Here is a 21,232-nt window from a genome sequence, read left to right on the forward strand (position 1 = left end):
GTGTCTTCCGCCGTGAAGACTGATGTAAAATACTTATTCAGTTCATCCGCCGTTTCCTTGTCCCCCATTACCACCTCGCCAGCATTGTTTTCAGTGGCCCACTGTCCACTCTCACTTCTCTTTTACACTTCATGTATTTGAAGAAACTTTTGGTATCCTCTTTAATATTATTGGCTAGCTTACTTCTGTATTCCATCCTTAGAAACATAGAAAACCTACAGCACAATACAGGCCCTTCGGCCCACAAAGCTGTGCCGAACATGGACTTACTTTAGAAATTAGCTAGGGTTACCCATAGCCCTCTGTTTTTCTGAGCTCCATGTACCTATCCAGGAATCTTTCAAAAGTCTCAATCATATTCGCCACCACCGTCACTGGTAGCCCATTCCACGCACTCACCACTCTAAATAAAAAAAACTCACCCCTTACATCTCCTCTGTACTTACTTCCAAGCATCTTAAAACTGTGCCCTCTCATGCTAGCCATTTCAGCCCTGGGAGAAAGCCTCTGACTATCCACACAATCAATGCCTCTCATCATGTTATACACCTTTATCAGGTCACCTCTCATCCTCCGCCGCTCCAAGGAGAAAAGGCCGAGTTCACTCAACCTATTCTCATAAGGCATGCTCCCCAATCCAGGCAACATCTTTGTAAATCTCCTCTGCACCCTTTCTATGGTTCCTTTTCTATGTCCTTCCTATAGTGAGGTGACCAGAATTGAGCACAGTACTCCAAGTGGGGTCTGACCAGGGTCCTATATAGCTGCAATGCAACTCTCAAACTCAATCCCATGATTGATGAAGGCCAATGCACCATATGCCTTCTTGACTACAGACTCAACCTGTGTAGCAACTTTGAGTGTCCTATGGACTCGGACCCCAAGATCCCTCTGATCCTCCACACTACCAAGCGTCTTACCATTAAAACTATATTCTGCCATCATATTTGACCTACCAAAATGAACCACTTCACACTTATCTGGGTTGAACTCCATCTGCCACTTCTCAGCCCAATTTTGTATCCTATCAATGTCCCGCTGTAACCTCTGACAGCCCTCCACACTATCCACAATGCCCCCAACCTTTGTGTCATCAGCAAACTTACTAACCCACCCCTCCACTTCCTCATCCAGATCATTTATGAAAATCACAAATAGGAGGGGTCCCTCCTCAGATGCCTCAGGCACACACTGGTCACCAATCTCCATGCAGAATACGACCTGTCTACAACCAATCTTTGCCTTCTGTGGGCAATCCAGTTCTGGATCCACAAAGCAATGTCCCCTTGGATCCTATGCCTCCTTACTTTCTCAATAAGCCTTGCATGGGGTACCTTATCAAATGCCTAATGACTTAGTTTCTTAATGACTTTTTCTGGTTGCCTTCTGTTGGTTTTTAAGAGCTTCCGAAACCTCTAACTTCCCACTAATTTTTGATCTATTTACATGCTCTCTCTGGCTTTTATGTTGGCTTTGACTTCTCTTGTTAGACACGTTGTGTCACCTTTCCTTTAGAATACTCCTGCCTCCGAAATTGCTTCCAGAAATTCCAGCCATTTCTGCTCTGCTGTCATCCCTGCCAGTGTTATTTTTCAATCAATGCTGGCCAACTCCTCTCTCATGCCTCTATAATTCCCTTTTGGAGTGTATGGGGTGTCAGTGAGGGGTAGCACCTCTGGTGGGGGAACATGTCGCATCCTTTTCAAGGCAGTTTGTCCACCTTTGGTCCCCACCTGGCACTGAACTCTTACCTGTGGCTCCCCGTAGCTGTTTGCATGTGACAGCAGCCACACTCCGGGCAACGGCTTCGACAAGCCAGCTAAACCAGGTGAGGGTAGCCGACGGGTCTCAAACCCTCGGTGAGATAGGGAGTTGTCTATCCCAGCATGTGAAGACAGCATTGAGCGGACGAGACCAATGGAAGGTCCAACGGTCTCTGCAAGCGTCGTGGAATGCGTAGAGCACGACAAGACACAGAAGACGTCCTGGTCATCCACCGCACCTAATCCCATCTCCAGCCGTCTCGACTCTTGTCTTGCCACTGAATCCAGATGGGAATTGGGAATTGGGAAGAGAGAGTGAGGCTGACGCTGCGCAACTCTCCCTCATTTAAATCCAAATTACGCACTTGTCTGGACACCATCATAGCTGGCTGGTGGCGCAGTGACATCAGTGCTGGACTCCGGAGCGAAGGTTCCCGAGTTCGAATCCAGTCGGGCCACTCCCGGGCACGCTTTCCATCCGTGCCGGGTTGAGTGTCAAGTTCGCAACTCGACCTCGTAGAAAGTACTAATGGTGTCGAGGTCTTCATCGATGACGATGGACGAACCTTAATTCCCTTTACTCCACTGTAGTACTGATACATCTGACCTTAGTTTCTCCTTCTCAAATTTTAGGGTGAATTTGATCATATTATGATCACTTTCCCCTAAGGGTTCTTTCACCTTAAGGTCTCTAATCAGTTCCGGTTCTTGCACGACACCCAATCCAGAATAACTGATCCCCTAATGGGCTCAACCATGACCTGTTCTTAAAAAGCCATCTTATAGGCACTTTAGAAATTTCCCCCTCCTGGAATCCAGCACCAACCTGAGTTTCCCAATCTACCTGCATACTGAAAATCCCCCATGATTATTGTGACATTGCCCTTTTGGCAGCATTTTCTATCACCCGTTGTAGACCACATCCTTACTAATGTTTGAGGGTCTGTGTACAACTCCCATCTGGATCTTCTTACCCGCTGCAGTTCCTTAGCTGTATCCACAATGATTCAACACCTTCCAACCCTCTGTCACCTCCTTCTAATGATTTGATTTCATTTTTTTTACCAACAGAGGAACACCACCCCCTCTGCCCTCCTGCCTGTCCTTTTGATACAATTGATACGATCTGTATCCTTTACATTTAGCTCCCACCTATAATCTTCTTTGGCCATGAAACAGTGATGCCTTCATACCTGCCAACCAGCAACTGTGCTGCAAGTTCATCTACCTTATTCTGTATACCGCACGCATTCAAATATAGCACCTTCAGTCCTGTATTCACCCATTTCAATTTTGTCCCTTTTATATTGCAGCTCATCCTGTTGACTGCAATTTTGCCCTATCAACAGCCTCTCCTCACTACACAGTTACCTCACCCTTACTGTATCCGCCTTTCCTATATGTCTTGCATTGAACTATACGCAGCTCAGGACACTAGTCGCACCATGCTCAACCTTCTGATTCCCAACTTTGTCAGAGATCTTACCAACATCTGCCTCCACAACCTCACCACTGGCCATTCTGGCACTCTGGTTCCCATCCCCCTGCAACTCTAGTTTAAACCCCACCGCGCAGCATTGACAAACCTTCCAGCTAGGATATTAGTCCCCCTCCAGTTCAGGTGCAAACTGTCCCTTCTGTACATGTCCCACCTTCCCTGGAAGAGAGCCCAATGATCCAAAAATCTGATGCCCTGTCTCCTACATCAACTGCTTAGCCACATGTTAAACTATATGATCTTTCTAGTTCTGGCCTCATGAGCACGTGGCACGGTTAGTAACCCTGAGATCACAACCCTGGAGTTCCTGCCCTTTAACTTAGCACCTATCTCCCTGAGCTCCCTATGCAGAACCTGTCACTCGTCCTACTTGTTTCACTGGTACCTACATGGACCACGACTTCTAGCTGTTCACCTCCCACTTAAGAATGCTGAGGACTCGATCTGAGATGTCCCAGACCCTGGCATCAGGGAGGCAACGTACTATCCAGAAATCTCCTTATCACCAACAGAACCTCCTGTCCATTCCCCTAACTAATGAATCCTCGATCACCACAGTGTGCCTCTTCTGGGGGAGGGGGGGCCACAGAGAGAGTCCCTTCTGAGTCACAGAGTCAGACTCAGTGCCAGAGATCAGACCACTGTGACTTTCCCGCTAGGTCATCCCTGTTGACAGAATCCAAACTGATATACCTGTTGCTTAGGGGGATGGCCACAGGGTTACTCTGCACTGGCTCCTTAACCCCTTTCCCCTTCCTGACTGTCACCCAGTTTCTTGTGTCCTGCATCTTGGGCCTCACCCTATCTATCACCCCTTCAGTCTCCCAAATGATCCGAAGAGACCTCTATCTCTGACTGTCTCTGTGACAGATCTCTATCTCTGACTGTCTCTGTGACTGACCTGTATCTCTGTCTCTGTGACTGGCCTGTATCTCTGACTGCCACTGTGACTGGCCTGTATCTCTGACTGTCTCTGTGACTGGCCTGTATCTCTGACTGTCTCTGTGACTGACCTCTATCTCTGACTGTCTCTGTGACAGATCTCTATCTCTGACTGTCTCTGTGACAGACCTGTATCTCTGACTGTCTCTGTGACTGGCCTGTATCTCTGACTGTCTCTGTGACTGACCTGTATCTCTGACTGTCTCTGTGATTGGCCTCTATGACTGTCCCGTATCTCTGTCTCTGTGACTGACCTGTGTCTCTGACTGTCTGTGACTGACGTGTATCTCTTACTGCCTCTGTGTCTGACCTGTATCTCTGACTGTCTGTGACTGACCTGTATCTCTGACTGTCTCTGTGACTGACCTGTATCTCTGTCTCTGTGACAGACCTCTGTCTCTGATTGTCTCTGTGTCTGACCTGTATCTCTGACTGTCTCTGTGACAGATCTCTATCTATGACTGCCTCAGTGTCTGACCTGTATCTCTGTCTCTGCGACTGACTTGTATCTTTGACTGTCTCTGCGACTGACCTGTATCTTTGACTGTCTCTGTGACTGCCCTGTATCTCTGACTGTCTCTGTGACTGACCTCTATCTCTGACTGTCTCTGTGACAGATCTCTATCTCTGACTGTCTCTGTGACAGACCTGTATCTCTGACTGTCTCTGTGACTGGCCTGTATCTCTGACTGTCTCTGTGACTGACCTGTATCTCTGACTGTCTCTGTGATTGGCCTCTATGACTGTCCCGTATCTCTGTCTCTGTGACTGACCTGTGTCTCTGACTGTCTCTGTGACTGACGTGTATCTCTTACTGCCTCTGTGTCTGACCTGTATCTCTGACTGTCTCTGTGTCTGACCTGTATCTCTGACTGCCACTGTGTCTGACCTGTATCTCTGACTGTCTGTGACTGACCTGTATCTCTGACTGTCTCTGTGACTGACCTCTATCTGTGACTGTCTCTGTGTCTATGCCTGTATCCCTGTCTCTGTGCTTGACCTGTATCTCTGTCTCTGTGACAGACCTCTGTCTCTGATTGTCTCTGTGTCTGACCTGTATCTCTGACTGTCTCTGTGACAGATCTCTATCTATGACTGCCTCAGTGTCTGACCTGTATCTCTGTCTCTGCGACTGACTTGTATCTTTGACTGTCTCTGCGACTGACCTGTATCTTTGACTGTCTCTGCGACTGACTTGTATCTCTGACTGTCTCTGTGTCTGACCTGTATCTCTGTCTCTGTGACAGACCTGTATCTCTGACCGTCTCTGTGACTGACGTGTATCTCTTACTGCCTCTGTGTCTCACCTGTATCTCTGACTGTCTCTGTGACTGGCCTGTATCTCTGACTGTCTCTGTGACTGACCTGTATCTCTGACTGTCTCTGTGACTGACCCCAATCTCTGACTGTCTCTGTGACAGATCTCTATCTCTGACTGTCTCTGTGACTGGCCTGTATCTCTGACTGCCACTGTGTCTGACCTGTATCTCTGACTGTCTGTGACTGACCTGTATCTCTGACTGTCTCTGTGACTGACCTCTATCTATGACTGTCTCTGTGTCTATGCCTGTATCTCTGACTGTCTCTGTGTCTGACCTGTATCTCTGTCTCTGTGACAGACCTCTATCTCTGATTGTCTCTGTGTCTGACCTGTATCTCTGACTGTCTCTGTGACAGATCTCTATCTATGACTGCCTCAGTGTCTGATCTGTATCTCTGTCTCTGTGACTGACCTGTATCTCTGACTGTCTCTGCGACTGACCTGTATCTTTGACTGTCTCTGCGACTGACCTGTATCTTTGACTGTCTCTGCGACTGACTTGTATCTCTGACTGTCTCTGTGTCTGACCTGTATCTCTGTCTCTGTGACAGACCTGTATCTCTGACTGTCTCTGTGACTGACGTGTATCTCTTACTGCCTCTGTGTCTGACCTGTATCTCTGACTGACCTGTCTCTGACTGTCTCTGCGACTGACCTGTATCTTTGACTGTCTCTGCGACTGACCTGTATCTTTGACTGTCTCTGTGACTGACTTGTATCTCTGACTGTCTCTGTGTCTGACCTGTATCTCTGTCTCTATGACAGACCTGTATCTCTGACTGTCTTTGTGACTGACGTGTATCTCTTACTGCCTCTGTGTCTGACCTGTATCTCTGACTGTAACTGGCCTGTATCTCTGACTGTCTCTGTGACTGACCTGTATCTCTGACTGTCTCTGTGACTGACCTGTATCTCTGACTGTCTCTGTGATTGGCCTCTATGACTGTCCCGTATCTCTGTCTCTGTGACTGACCTGTGTCTCTGACTGTCTCTGTGACTGACGTGTATCTCTTACTGCCTGTGTCTGACCTGTATCTCTGACTGTCTCTGTGACTGGCCTGTATCTCTGTCTCTGTGACTGACCTGTATCTCTGACTGTCTCTGTGACTGGCCTGTATCTCTGACTGTCTCTGTGACAGATCTCTATCTCTGACTGTCTGTGACTGACCTGTATCTCTGACTGTCTCTGTGACTGACCTCTATCTATGACTGTCTCTGTGTCTGACCTGTATCTCTGACTGTCTGTGACTGACCTGTATCTCTGTCTCTGCGACTGACCTGTATCTCTGACTGTCTCTGCGACTGACCTGTATCTTTGACTGTCTCTGTGATTGGCCTCTATGACTGTCTCTGTGACTGACCGGTATCTCTGTCTCTGTGACTGACCTGTGTCTCTGACTGGGGATGATGGTTCAGCTCCAACAAAAGCCAACAGAAACCCATAGGTTGAACATTCCTCTGTGTTGTTTTCAACAGGGACAATTAACTACATTCAATAATGGGGAAGAAGAACTGACGATCAGGTGTAATCTCATTTAGTGACAGGGTAAACAAGTTCCTTTTGTAATTTGTTGTGATGTATAAAAATAGAGTTTGTTTTCAAACCTATGCCTCAGATGAAAATCCAGTAACTGCAGAGGCTGGAAACTTGAAATAAGACAGGGTAACTCTCCGGGCATGAGAGTTACAAGTGTCCGTGAAAGAAGAAACAAATCAGATCTTGCTCTCTTTCCGCAGATGCCGAGCTCCAGCAACATTAACTATCCCAAACATTTCAGCCCAAGGCAGAATGATAAGGAAACAGACATTTCTGCGATCTTTAAGTTCGGTGAAGCTAGACTCCCTTAAAGTTGTTGAACACTCGGGTGAGTCGGCGAGCTGCTCGACTGGGTGAGGCGGCCCGCCGGCAAGATGGCGGCGCCCTGTGGGCCGGGCGACGCCGCACGGTGACGTACAACGGCGAGCGGCAGGTCGTTTTGGCCGCGGTGGCGGCGGCAGCGGCAGGGCCTCCTCCCCCGCCCCCCCCTCACCCGGCTCTGGTGTTAAGCCGAGGGCATCGAAGCCTCGGCCTCGGCGCTGTTTATGGCGGAATGACGGAGCCGGGCGCCCAGAGGGAGAGTCCCGCTGGCAGCGGGGAACCGGGACCGGGCCCGGCGGCGCAACGGGAGGGCGCCGGGGCGGGCGGAGCGGACGGGGAGCTGGAGGCCCGGGACGGGGAGCAGAAGCAGCAGCAGCAGCAGCGGCGGCAGCGGGAGGACGAGGAGGAGCTGGACCCCCGTATCCAGGTGACGGGAACCCTGCCTTCTGCAGAGGCGCAACCGGTCACAGATTAAGCGCCCTTGCCTTGGCGTCCCATCCGTGTATGGGACAATGTGATGACACCCCCAGCCCGATCCCCGGCCGTGTGTGGGGCTGGGGCTGACCCTCTTCTCCCCAACCCGCCGTGCCCCCTTCCCAACTCGCCAGCCTCTCCCCTCAAGTTTGGGCGGGCGGCTTGCTTCTCGATCTTCGACTCCCGTCCTTGCAACAGATTCCAGTTTGTCAAGGGCACAGGGGAGTGAATTTGGCTGTTGAGTTCGTGTGATGGTCTTCCCCTTTGTGCGGGTCTGCATTCCAGGGAATGCTCCCCCGCTGGTACTCTTATCAAGTTTCCCAATGCTTTGGGTTTTGTTTACATGCTGGCGGGAGTGGAGCTATGCAAAGTGGCTGACTGCTCCAGTGTTGCAAAGTTCGATTGCTCCGACAGCAAGTCGCTCTCAAATAATTAATTGTGTGAACTTTAGAAGGGTAACTTTAGAGAAAAATATATTGTAAAAGAATTAGGAACAGGAACCTGCTCTGGCTTTCAACGAGATTACCTGTCCCTATCAACATTACTTATCACGAATCTGTCGACCTCTGCGCTGATAATATTCTAAGATTGCTTTCACTGAAAAAAGACTCGCAACCCTTTCAAAAATATTTACCTCATTCCTTGTCTTAAATGGGCAAACCCCTTATTTTTAAGTAGAAACTCTTAGTGCTCCCATGAGAACGTGATCTCTTCTGCCTGGTCTCATGATATTACATTTAATCAAGTTCTTTCACCCTCTTCTAAACTCTAGCGGCTACGTCTGATTTGTCCAAACCTTTCTTCAAAGACAACCCAGGCCTTTGGCGGTGAACACTTTTAGCTGTGCCTGTCGAAGTTTCTTAGACCCCAGGGCAAGGTCTTGACCCAAAATGTCCACCCACCCTTTGCCTACACAGATGATGTCCCACCCGCGAGTTACTCTGGTAGTTTGTTCCTTTTTTGCCCCAGATTCCAGCATCTTGTGTCTCCTGAGGACAGTGAATTTGTGCAAAGCTTAGAATGATAATAAGGTTTATTATAACTGACATAAGTTGTGAAATTTGTAGTTTTGTGGCAAGTGTGAGACACTGTTAAAGTTAAAACAAGGTCTTAGTTGTGGAAGCTTTGGACAGGCTGCAGAAGAGGCTCACTGGGAGGTTGGACTGGATTAGAGGGTAAGAGTGATCAGGAGAAGTTGGGCAAAACCTGGATTGTTTTCTCTGGAGCATCGGAGGCTGAGGGGTGATGGGCATTGTGTGAAGCCTGCATCTAGAAATGCAAATTCGAAAAAGATAAATTTTCTGCTTTTATTTAAACTTCTATTCTGTGAGAGCGAATTTTATTCTGTACCTCAAACTTCTCAGCAGTGATCATAAGATCACAAGACAGAGGAGCAGAAGCAGGCCATTTGGCCCATCGAGTCTGCTCTGCAGCTCCCCATGAGCTAAACTATTCACCCATTTAGTTCCAATTTCCGGCTTTTTCCCCATATCCCTTAATACCCTGACTAATTAGATACTCGTCAATCTCCTCCTTAAACACCCTCAATGATCGGGCCTCCACAGCTGTATGTGGCAACGAATTCCACAAATCCACGACCCTCTGGCTAAAAAAAATTTCTCCTCATTTCTGTTTTAACTGGGTACCCTCTAACTCTAAGACTATGGCCTCTTGTCCTGGACTCGCCCACCAAGGGAAACAACCTTTCCACATCTACTCTGTCCAATCCTTTCAACATTCGAAATGTTTCTATGAGATCCCCTCTCATTCTTCTATACTCTAATCAATCTAACCTTCCCTGTCATGTAGCCCTTCAACTTCCTTTCATCCATCTGCCTACCTTAGAGGCTTTTAAATGTCCCTAATTTACCTGCCTGTACCACCAACCCTGGCAGCCCATTCCAAATCTCTGTTTAAGAAAGCCTACCTCTGACATTCCCCCTCCCTCCCATACTTCCGTCCAATCACCTTTAAACTAGCTCTCTTCTCTTGTACACCGCTATCAAGTTGCTTGCTGCCCTCCTTCACTCCAAAGAGAAAAGCCCGCCCACCTTTCCTCATAAGACATGCTCTCCAATCCAGGCTGCATCCTGGTAACACTGCTGTGTACCCTCTCCACCTCCTATCAAGTCACCCCTCATCCTCCTTCACTCCAACTCGTGTGTAGATGTCACACAAACACGAGGGAATCTGCAGATGCTGGAAATCCCAAGCCACACACACAAAGTGCTGGAGGAACTCAGCAGGCCAGGCAGTGCCTGTGGGAAAGGGTAAACAGGCCACGTGTCAGGCCGAGTCCCCTCTTCAGGACTGGAAAGGAAGAGGAGACGTCAAAGTAAGAAGGTGGGGGCGGGGGGAGGAAGAAGTATGAGGTGGGAGGTGATCGTTGAAACCAGGAGGGGTGAAGTAAAGTAAAGAGCTGGGAGGTTGATTGGTGGAAGAGATAAAGGGCTGGCGGAAGGGGAATCGGATAGGAGAGCATGTTTGAGTGTACATTTTTATTCGCATTTACAGTTAACCTTCCAACCCCAAGATCTTTGAAGGAATTGGAGCACGTGGGTAGTCCCCAGGAGAACATGTCGACAGTGTTCAAGGTCATGATCGAATCCGAGTCTCCCGAGCTGTGAGGGAGCTGTTCAGCTATCGAGCAACCCACCCTTCATTTCTGCAACAAAGGCTTCAACTATATTAGTTACTAATTTTGCAGCAGAAGTGTGAATAAATTTCCTCGTCATCTGTGGAGTCTCTTGTTCCCAGTTAATTAGACGTTGCCCTTTTCATGATGAAGAGTAATGACTATTTTTATTTTAGCAAAGTCCCCCTTGGATGGATGAAGCCAACCATCTGTCAGTCATTAGATATTGGTGCCACTGGGCAAGACTCGATGTTTTGTGCCCCCCTCCCCCAGACCCGGGTGAAGGTGCCCCCATGGGAATGGGAGGCAGAGAGCTGTGTAACAGCTGAAGACAGTCCCATTGAAGGGTCTCGGCCTGAAACGTGGACTGTCCGAGTTCCTCCGGCATTTTGCATGTGTACCTCTGGATTTCAAGCAGCTGCAGAATGTCTTGTTTTTATGACCTGCAGAACTGTGGCCCACAAACAGTGAAGAATAGTAATGTGGTGTCATGGCTGTGTGACTTGGTTTACTATTGTCACGTGTACCAGGATACAGTGCAAAGTTTGTCTCGTACACTGTTCATACAGATCCCAGTGCACTGAGCTAGAACGAACTAAAGCAATAACGACGCAGAATGAAGTGTAAAAGCTGCAGAGAGAGTGCAGTGCGGGTAAACTGTGAAGTGCAAGGTCATAATGAGGTAGATTGTGAGGCCAAGAGTCCATTTTATCGTACCAGAAGTCTGTTCAAAGGTTTGATTACTGCGGGGTAGAAGCTGTCCTTGCGCCTGGTGGAGAGTGCTTTCAGGCTTGTGTATCTTCTGCTCGATAGCAGAGTGGAGAAGAAAGTCTGGGGTGGGTGGGGTCTTTGATTATGCTGCCTGCTAGGCTGTAGATAGAGTCCATGGAGAGTAGGCTGGTTTCTATGACGTGCTGAGCTGTGTCCACAACTTGTAGTTTCTTGCGGTCACGTGCAGAGCCAATAACTTGTTATGCACCCAGGCTGAATACTTTCTACGGTGCATCAACTAAAAATGGTCATTTTCAACGGGCCGAATTTCTTTGGAAGTGAAGGTTTTGTGCTGTGCCCTGTCCATCAGTTAGCCACAGATTTGTGAGAGGTTTACAAAGGCATTGTGTAAAGAGCCAGGCCCTTCGGCTCATGGATCATCAATTGCCCCACTTTCACTAATTACAATTTACCAGCACTTATTCTATAGCCACCATTATCTTGGTGATCAATGTACTTCAGAATCACGTTTATTATCATCGTCTTATATGAGGTGAAATCTGTCGTATTGCGACAGCAGTTCAGCGCAAAGACATAAAATTACTGTAAATTACAAAATACAAAAGAATAACGAGTCGGTGTTCATTGACTGTTCAGAAAAGTGACGGCGGGAGGGGGGAGGATCTGAATCGTTGAGTCCTGCCCTGTGCTAGTAACAAAACAGGACATGTCCCAGATGGCAAGGTCCTTCGTGATGGCTGCTGCCTTCTTGAAGGTGTCCTCAGTGTGCCTGTCCAAAGGCCTGTTTCTGTGCTCTGTAACTGGAAGAACAGCGGCTGCCAATCAAGTGGCAGCTAATTGTTGATTGTCAGGGCAGGGCACAGACCCTTTGCCTCGAGGGCAGAGGTTTAATGCGGGCAAATGGGCAGTCCCGTCAGGAGAGGTTGGACAGACTTGGGTTGTTTTCACTGGAGACATGATAGAAGTTACGAGGAGCAGACAGCTGGTATCTTTTTTCCTGGGTCGAAATAGCTAACACAAGAAGGCACGCATTCAAGGTGGGGGGGGGGGGTAGGGAGTTCAAACGAGATAGTTACTGCCTGTTACTCCGCTGGCGTTTAGGGCAGCAATGGAGGTCCTCCATCTCTGGCAGAGTTCAGGGCTTCCTTCAGCGTGTCAGTACGTTCCTCTTGGTTTTCACTACTCTCAATCATGTAATACCATCACACTCAGATGAAGAAGGATTCGTCGTCGCTGTTTCCATAAGGATTATTTCTGACCAGTCAGCGTCGTTAGCCCTGAGCTGAACCCCTGAACCTGGAGGACCGGTGGACCACTCTCAGTCTGGCCTCCGAAGTTTGGCATGGCTGACCCTACCAAGAGTCGAGGCACAAAGCCCAGACTCCAGCCAACATAGCTGTGCGGGTCACTGAGGCACTCAAGCCTCCAAACTCCATGGCAAGGTTGTGATCCTCTTGGAGGTTCGAAGGGGATGTGTGGGCCAATTTATGCTTTTTGGAGTACGGTGGATGCCCAGAAAGTGATGCCAGGGTTGGTGGTGGAGGTTGATATGATAGAGGTGTTAAATAGGTACTTGAATATGCAGAGAATGAAGGGGAAAGGCCAGGTGCATCCAGAAGGGACAGGTTAATTTAGCCATTGTTAGTTGAATTCAATACAACGTCATGGGCCAGAGGACCTGTTTCTATGTTGTACTGTTTTGTCCTCTCTGTGGGATTAGCATAGATGGGTATCACAGCCACAGATTAGATTAGATTAGCTTTATTTCTTCTACGTACAGTGAAAAGCCTCGTTTGTGTTAAATCAGTGAAGACTGTGCTCTACAGCCTGCAAGTGTTGCCACGCTTCTGTTGCCAACATAGCACGTGCCCGCAACTTAACTGGACGTATCTGGAATGTGGGAGGAAACCAGAGCACCCGGAGGAAACCCTCGTGGTCCTGGGGAGAATGTACAAGCTCCTTGCAGGCCGTGGTGGAAATTGAACCCTGACCTCACAGCTGGCATTACACCGGCTGTGCGGATGAGGTCATAGGGTCATTCAGCAAGGAAGCAGGTCCTCCAGCCTGTCTCGTGTATGCCAACCAGGTGCCCAGCTAAACTACGGGCTCGCATTTGGCCTGTATCCCTCTAAACCTTTCCTAACCCATAGATGAATGGACTTTACAAGTAAACCTTGTTGAGTCATAGAACACAGAAACAAGCCCTTCAGCCCATCTAGTCCATGCCGAACAATTAACAAGTCTAGTCCCATTGACCTGCACCTGGACCATAGCCCTCCATACCTCTCCCATTTGTCTACCTATCCAAATTACTCTTAAATGTTGAAATTGAACCCTCATTCACCACTTCCACTGGCAGCTCGTTCTACACTCTCACCCTGCTGAGTAAAGAAGCTCCCCCCCCTCGTGTTCCTCTTAAACATTTCACCTTTCATCCTTAGCCCATGACCTCTAGTTCTAGTTTCACCCAACCACAGTGAGAAAAGTCCTATGTATACCCCTCATATCTCCCCTCAATCTTCTACATTCTAGGGAAAAAAATCCTAACTTATTCAATCTTTCCCTATAATTCAAGTCCTCAAGTCATGGCAACATCCTTGTAAATTTTCTCTACACTCTTTCAATCTTATTTACATCTTTCCTGAAGGTAGGTGACCAAAACTGGACATGATACTCCAAATTAGGCCTCACCAACATCGTACGCAACTTCAACATAACATCCCATCTCCTGTACTTCATACATTGATTTATGAAGGCCAATGTGCCCAAAGCTTTCCTTATGACCTTATCTACCTGTGACGCCATACTGAGGATCCGTATTCCCAGATCCCTCTGTTCTAATACACACCTCAGTGCCCTACCATTTACTGTGTAAGACCTATGGTTGGTCCTCCCAAAGTGCAACACTTCACACGTATCTGCATTAAATTCCATCTGCCATTTTTCAGCTAATTTTTCCAGCTGGTCCAGATCCCACTACAAGCTTTTATCATCTTCCTCGCTACACCCCCAATCTTGGTGTCATCCACAAATTTGCTGATCCAGTTTACTACATTATCATCCAGATCATTGATAGAGCCAGCAAACAACAATGGACTGAGCACCGATCTCTCAGGCACTCCACTAGTCAGGGAAGCAATCATTTACTACCACTCTCTGGTTTCTTCTGTGAAGCCAATGTCTAATCCAATTTACTACCTCATCCTGAATGCCGAGTGATTGAAATTGACCAACCTCCCACCCGGGACCTTGTCAAATGCCTTGCAGTAAATGAATTAACTTTCCTGGTAACATCCTCAAAAAACTTGATAAAATTGGTTAGACATGATTTTTAGATGACTGCACAAAGCCATGCTGACTATCCTTAATCAGTGTCTGTCCATCCAAATAACTGTATATCCAGTCATGTAGAATACCCCCCCAATAACTTTCCCACATTTGATGTCAGGCTCCGGTCTGTAATTTCTTGGCTTATTCTTAGAGCCTTTCTTAAACAATGGAACAACATTAGCTCTCCTCCAATCCTCCGGCACCACACCCAGGGCTGAGGATGTTTTAAATATCTCTGCTCGGGCCCCTGCAATTTCTGCAATTGCCTCCCACAGAGTCCGTGGGAGCACACTGTCAGGCTCTGGGGATTTGTCCACCCTCATTTGCCTCAGGACAGCAAACACCTCCTCCTCCATAATCTGTATAGGGTCTGTGGCCTCGCTGCTGCTGTGCCTCACGTCTATAGACTCCGTATCGGTTGCCTGACCAAATATAGATGCAAAAGATCCATTTAAGATCTCTCCCATCTCTTTCAGCTCCAGACATAGATTACCACTCTGATCTTCCAGAGAACCAATTTTGCCCTTTGCTGTCCTTTTGCTCTTGATATATCTGTAGAAGTCTTTAGGATTCTCTTTTGTCTTGTCTGCTAGAGCAACCTCATGCCCTCTTTTACCCCTCCTGATTTCTTTCTGAAGTGATCTCTTGCATTTCTTGTACTCCAAGTACCTCATTTGTTCCTCCCTGCCTATACCTGCTATGTGCCTGCTTTTACTGAACCAAGTCCCTCGAAAACCAAAGTTCCCTAAACTTGTATTCCTGCCCTTTTTTTTGATAGGAACAGACAAACTCGGTCCTCTCAAAATTTCACTTTTGAAGGCCTCCCACTTACCAAGTACACCTTCACCAGAAAACAACCTGTCCCAATCCACTTTTGCCAGATCCCTTCTGATACCATCAAAATTGGGCATTCTGCAATTTAGAATCTCAACCTGAGGGCCAGACTTATCTTTTTCTATAATTACCTTGAAACTAATGGCATTGTGTCACCTGCCCTGTTGCATTCCCTAATCGGAGATCTCGTATCACTCTCCCTCTGGTTGAGACTTCTACGTACTGATTAAGGAATCTTTCCTGAGCACATTTGACAGACTCCCCTTTTACAGTGTGGGAGGCACAATCAATATGTGGAAAGTTAAAATCATAACTTGTACTTCTTGCAACAGTCTGCAGTCTCTCTACAAACTTGGTTCTCTAAATCCCACAGACTGTTGAGTGGTCTATAACATAATCCCATTAATGTGGACATACCTTTCTTATTCCTTAGCTCTCCCCGTGAAGCCTCAGTAGATGAGCTCTCCAGTCTCCAGTGTATGTGCACTGCTGTGACATTTTCCCTGACTAGTAATGCCACTCCTCCCTTTTTAATTGCTGCTTCTCTAAAACACAGATCCCAGGAACACCGAGCTGCCAGTCCTGTCTCTCCTGTAACCGAATCTCACTAATGTCTACAATGTCATAATCCACGTGCTGATCCATGTCCTAAGTTCACCCGTCTTTCCTACAATACTCCTTCCATTGAAGTACAGACAGCTCAGAGCTTGCTCGACCTTTTGATTCCTGACTTTGTATAGACTTAACAACGTCTTTCTCTACAACCACTCCACTTTCTGTTCTGGTACTCTGGTTCTCATCCCCCTGAAACTTTAGTTTAAACCCCACCGTGCAGCACTAGCAAACCTTCCCACTAGGATTTTAGTCCCCCTCCAGAGAGCAAACTGTCCCTTCTGTACAGCTCCTGTCTTCCCTGGGAGAGAGCCCAATGATCCAAAAATCTGAAGCCCTCCCTCCTACACCAACTCCTCAGTCCAGGAGCTCCTTAGTTGAGGAAGCTGATGGCTGCAAAGGGAAAGCCAGCTGAGTGTTACACTGACAGCAGCTTTGTTAAGCATCCCTCCTGAATTCAATGGCATCAAGAAGGCTGCCAAGTACTGTTTAACAGTTTCCTTCCTTATTTTCATTGAGATAGCAATCATGTTGTTAATAACTCCCCTTTTGCATAGGAAAATTCAGGATGGGGCAGATTCCAACTGATTATTTAAAGAAAGCAATGGCTTTAACAGGTTGCCTATTCAGATTGGGCAGCCATGCAGGAAAAGTGAGAGCATGGCTCACCTCCCCCATGCTAGCAGAAGCTTTGAAGTTAATCGCCCTTTCCTCATAATGAATTGCATTTTCATATTTCCAGAAATTGTCAACAAGCCAAGGCCATGAGACGTAGGAGAATTAGGCCATTCAGCCCATTGAGTCTGCTCTGCTATTCGATCATGCCTCATTTATTCTCCCTCTTACCCCCACTCTCCTGCCTTCACTCCGTAACCTTTGACACAATTACCAATCAAGAGCCTAATGACCTCCACTTTAAATATACCCAACGGCTGGGCTCCACAGCCGTCTGTGGCAATGAATTCCACTGATTCACCACTCTGGCTAAAGAAATTCATCCCCAATTCTGTTCTAAGGTGACCTCCTTTTCTGAGGCCGTGCCCTATGGTCTGAAACTTCCCTACATCCTCTCCACATCCACTTTAGGCCTTTCAATACTCAATGAGATCCCCCTCATTCTTCTAATGGTTCTACGAAAACTCCCCTATATGTGCCCTGTATTTCACTGTGTGCTCAGATGTTTTGATGTACACGGGGGGGGGGGGGGGTGGTCACAGTCCTCAGAACACAGAGGCCCCTTTCATTCTAAAGTTGATGAGCTTCAAATAACCTGGTTTTGTTCTTGTAGGCAGTAACCCTGAACATATAACACAACATGTAGCAATATTTCTAGCCTTCAGGAACTAGGCAGGTAAGGTGGGAAGGGAGAGATTGAATGGGAACTTGAAGGGCAACTTCTCGCATAGGGTGGTGCATGTATAGAATGAGCTGTCAGAGAAAATGGTTGAGGCAGATACAGAATTGTGCAGTGGTCACGCATCTACTTGTATATAGATGGATAGCTAGGGTGCTCAGTGCTAATGGAATTTTATGTAGTCCTCTGTACTGCAGTCACAAAAAAAAAACAAATTTCATAACATATGTGAGAGATGATAAACCTGATTCTGATATGTGTCTCTGCTGTGGACTGAGAGTGGGAAGGGGGCAGGGAGAGAGGAATCGTGGTAGGCAAAGGGGAAAGAGGGGAGGGAGCAGGGAGCACCAGAGAGACATTCTGTAATGATCCAATAAACCAATTGTCTGAACTCAAATTACTTTGCCTGGTGACTCAGAGCTGGGAGTGTTTGTACCCACGCTACTCCCCCTCCCCCCCCCCGGTACTCCTCCTCTGCCACCTGTCCCATACCCCTCCCACAGTGCTCCTCCCTCACCATTCCTAACATCCTTTGCTCTCGCCAGATTTACAAACTCGCTCTGCACTCCACGTTGACAAATACAGGAATGTGCAAGTGCCTTGGGCATCCTAGCTTTATACCTGTGCCTGAGGCTTTTCAACAGTCCTGTGCGATAGCAACATCTAAAAGATAGTTGGACAGGGAAGGTTAAAAGGGATGTAGACAAATGGACTAGTTTAGTTGGGCAACTTGGTCATACCTGTTGAGTCAAAGGTCCTGTCTCCATGCCTTGTGACTCTACTTGGAAGACTGTTTTGATAATTTAGCAATCCAAAAATAAAATAAAAGTTTGAAGAGATCTCAGTTCCTGACATAGTGGCATTTCTCAAATACCTGCCATTTTTGTACTGCTTAATGTCTAACTAGAACAGGGTTCCCCCCACACCCCTTGCTTCATGGTATTGGTCCACGGTTGGGAACCCCTGAGCTAGAAGGAAGTACTCTTAATTCAGCGAGCTTCTTGGCTGCCAGCATTGCCTTTCTCAAGATGTGTTTCAGAATTTCAGCTGAGTGCCAGCAGGTCAAAAGGGCCCATAGTACTGTTCAATTCCCTGATTGTTTGAACATAGAACAAAGAACGCTACAGCACAATGCAGGCCTTCTGACCCACGATTTTGTGCTGCTCTTTTAACCTTCTCTAGGAGCAATCTAACCCTCCCTTCTACATAGCCCTTAATGTTTCTTTCATCTGTGTATCTGCCTCCACCAGCATCCCTGGCAGTGCATTCCACCCTCTGTGTAAAGAAAAACAACAACCTACCTCTTGCGTCCCTCCTATAGTTTCCTCCAATAGCCTTAACCTTCTGCTTATGCCCCCGGTATTAATCTGGCAAAAAGCACTCTGGTTGTCCACTCGATCTAAGCCTCATCATCTATCAAGTCACCTCTCATCCTCCTTTGCTCCAAAGCCAAGCTTCAACCTTTCCTCACAAGACATGCTCTCTAAACCAGGACTGAAATGGCTAGCACGAGAGGGCACAGTGTTAAGGTGCTTGGAAGTAGGTACAGAGGAGATGTCAGGGGTAAGTTTTTTTACGCAGAGAGTGACGAGTGCGTGGAATGGGCTGCTGGCGACGGTGGTGGAAGCGGATATGATGGGGTATTTTAAGAGACTCCTGGATAGGTACATGGAGCTTAGAAAAATAGAGGGCTCTGGGTAACCCTGGGTAATTTCTAAAGTAAGTATATGTTCGGCACAGCATTGTGGGCCAAAGGTCCTGTATTGTGTTGTAGTTTTTCTATGTTTCTAGTATCCTAGTAAATTTCCACTGCAAAAATCTCCATGGAATGCTGAAAGCCATGCTATTTTTTTCCCGTATGTAGTTTTGGGATCTGGGTCTTCCAGGCAATGCCAGAATTTATTGCCCATCCCTGATTACCCAGGACGATGTGGCTATGGGCCACTGGAGTCCTCCTGGTGAAAGTATTCCCACGGTCCTCTAAGGAAGGGTGTACCAGGATTTAGACCCATCAGCAATGAAGGACTGTGGAAGTGATGCCAATTAATTGGGCTCTGATGTCTTGGGTTGTGAATAACTTTCTTGGTGTCGGTGGATAGCACTGGTCCCACCAGATGGAACTTGTTTCGTCACACCCCTAACTTGTGTCCTGTAGGTGGCAGAAAAGCTCTGGGCACTTGGGAAGATAATCAGAGCTTGCGATAGAACAGTAGAACCCCGGGGTGCATGGTAGATCAGAGAGACCAACAATTCAAATTCATGTTTCCCTGAAAGTGGTGTTACAGGTTGCTGAAGAAGGCTTTTTGCTTGCTGGCCTTCATCAGTCGGGGCATTGTGTATAGAGGTTGGAATGTTATATCAGAATAGATTTAATATCACTGACATGTGACGTGTGATTTATTGTGTTGTGGTAGCAGTGCAGTGCAGAGCCGTAAAATCTACAAATTGCACAAATAAATAGTGTCAAGGAAATGGAATAACGAGGTAGGGTTTGTGGGTTCATGGACCATTTGGAACTCTGATTGCAGAGGGGAAGAAACCATTCCCAAACCGTTGAGTGTGGGTCTTTGGGCTCCTGTACCTGCTGTCTGAGAAGAGGACGTGTCCTGGATGGTGAGGGTCCTTCGTGACAGATGTCACCTTCTTGAGGTACGGCCTGTTGAAGGTGTCCTGATGGAGCCTCTTCAGATCCTGGGTACTGGTACCTCCCTGTCAGGCAATGATATAACCAGTCAGAATGCTCTCCACTGTTCGTCTCTGGAAATCTGCAAGGGTCTCTGGTGGCAAACCAAATCTCCTCAAACTCTTATTGAAGTAGAGCTGTGGGTGTGCCTCCTTTCTGTTTGCATCAATGTGTTGGGCCCAGGAGAGGTCCTCTGAGATGTTGACGCCCAAAAGCCTGAAGCTGCTCACCCTTTCGATGATGACTGGAGTGTGTTCTCCCAGTTCTCTCACTGAAGTCCACAACCAGTTGTTCGGTTTTTCTGATGGTGAGTATGAGGTCGCTGTTGCAACACCGTTCAAACAGCCGATCTGTCTCGCTCCTGTAAGCCTCCACATCACCATCGCTGGTTCTCCCATTGGGGAATTTATGGATGGTGTTTGAGCTATGCCTGGCCACACTGTCACGGATGTAGAGAGAGTAGAGCAGTGGCTCGGCACGCCAGCGTCGATAGCAATGTGCGCTGTCTGTGGTCTCCTGCGGATTTGAAGCTTGTTTGTTAGTACTGAGGAAATGATGGTGTTCAATGCTGAGCTGTAATCGATAAACAGAAGCCTGACGTATGTCTCGCAGTTTTCTAGGGGCTCCAAGACAGAGTGCGACTTCGTCCGCTGAAAGTCTGGTGCGGCAGTGAACAAATTGCAGTGGATCCAGTTCTTTTCTCAGGCAGGAGTTAGATCTAGCCAGTTATACAAGGTTCAGATGCAGTGGTAGAGATATTGGTGAGGCTGCCTTTAGAGTATGATGTTCAGATTTGCAACCTGCTCTAGGAAATGTGCCATTAAGCTGGAAAGAGCACAGAGGAGATTTATGAGGCTATTGCTGGGATTGACGGAAATGAGTGGCGCAGAGTGGTTGAGACTTTATTAATTGGAGTGTAGGAGAATAAGGGATGATCTTGTAGAGGAGTATAGAATCTATATAAAACGCTGTCGTAGGAAAGCAGCATCTGTCATCAGGAAACTGTCACCACCCAGGTCTTGCTCTCTTCTCGCTGCTGCCATCAGGAATTCGGTACAGGAGCCTCAGAACTCGCACCATCAGGTTCAGGAACAGTTATTACCCCTCAACCGTCAGGCTTCTAAACCAGAGGGGTAACATCACTCAACTTCACTTGCCCCATCATTGAAATGTTCCCACAACGTATGGACACACTT

General features: G+C 47.5%; 1 protein-coding gene across 3 annotated transcripts in view; it reads left to right on the plus strand.

Annotated features, from left to right (window-relative positions):
* The first annotated feature begins 7,398 nt into the window (after nucleotides 1–7,398).
* sh3bp5lb (SH3-binding domain protein 5-like, b) overlaps nucleotides 7,399–21,232 on the plus strand; it is a 33,281-nt gene continuing 19,447 nt past the window's right edge. Inside the window, exons 1-2 of one of the 3 annotated variants that reach the window (XM_072259161.1) lie at nucleotides 7,725–7,809; nucleotides 10,371–10,450. In XM_072259161.1, coding sequence (XP_072115262.1) covers nucleotides 10,433–10,450 — 18 coding nt within the window. In that variant the 5' untranslated portion in view covers nucleotides 7,725–7,809; nucleotides 10,371–10,432. Of the gene's footprint in view, nucleotides 7,810–10,370; nucleotides 11,174–21,232 lie in introns of all 3 variants that reach the window. The other 2 variants (XM_072259160.1, XM_072259162.1) reach the window with 2 other exon arrangements.

The sequence above is a fragment of the Mobula birostris genome, chromosome 5 (assembly GCF_030028105.1).
Source record: "Mobula birostris isolate sMobBir1 chromosome 5, sMobBir1.hap1, whole genome shotgun sequence".
Lineage (NCBI taxonomy): Eukaryota > Metazoa > Chordata > Chondrichthyes > Myliobatiformes > Myliobatidae > Mobula > Mobula birostris.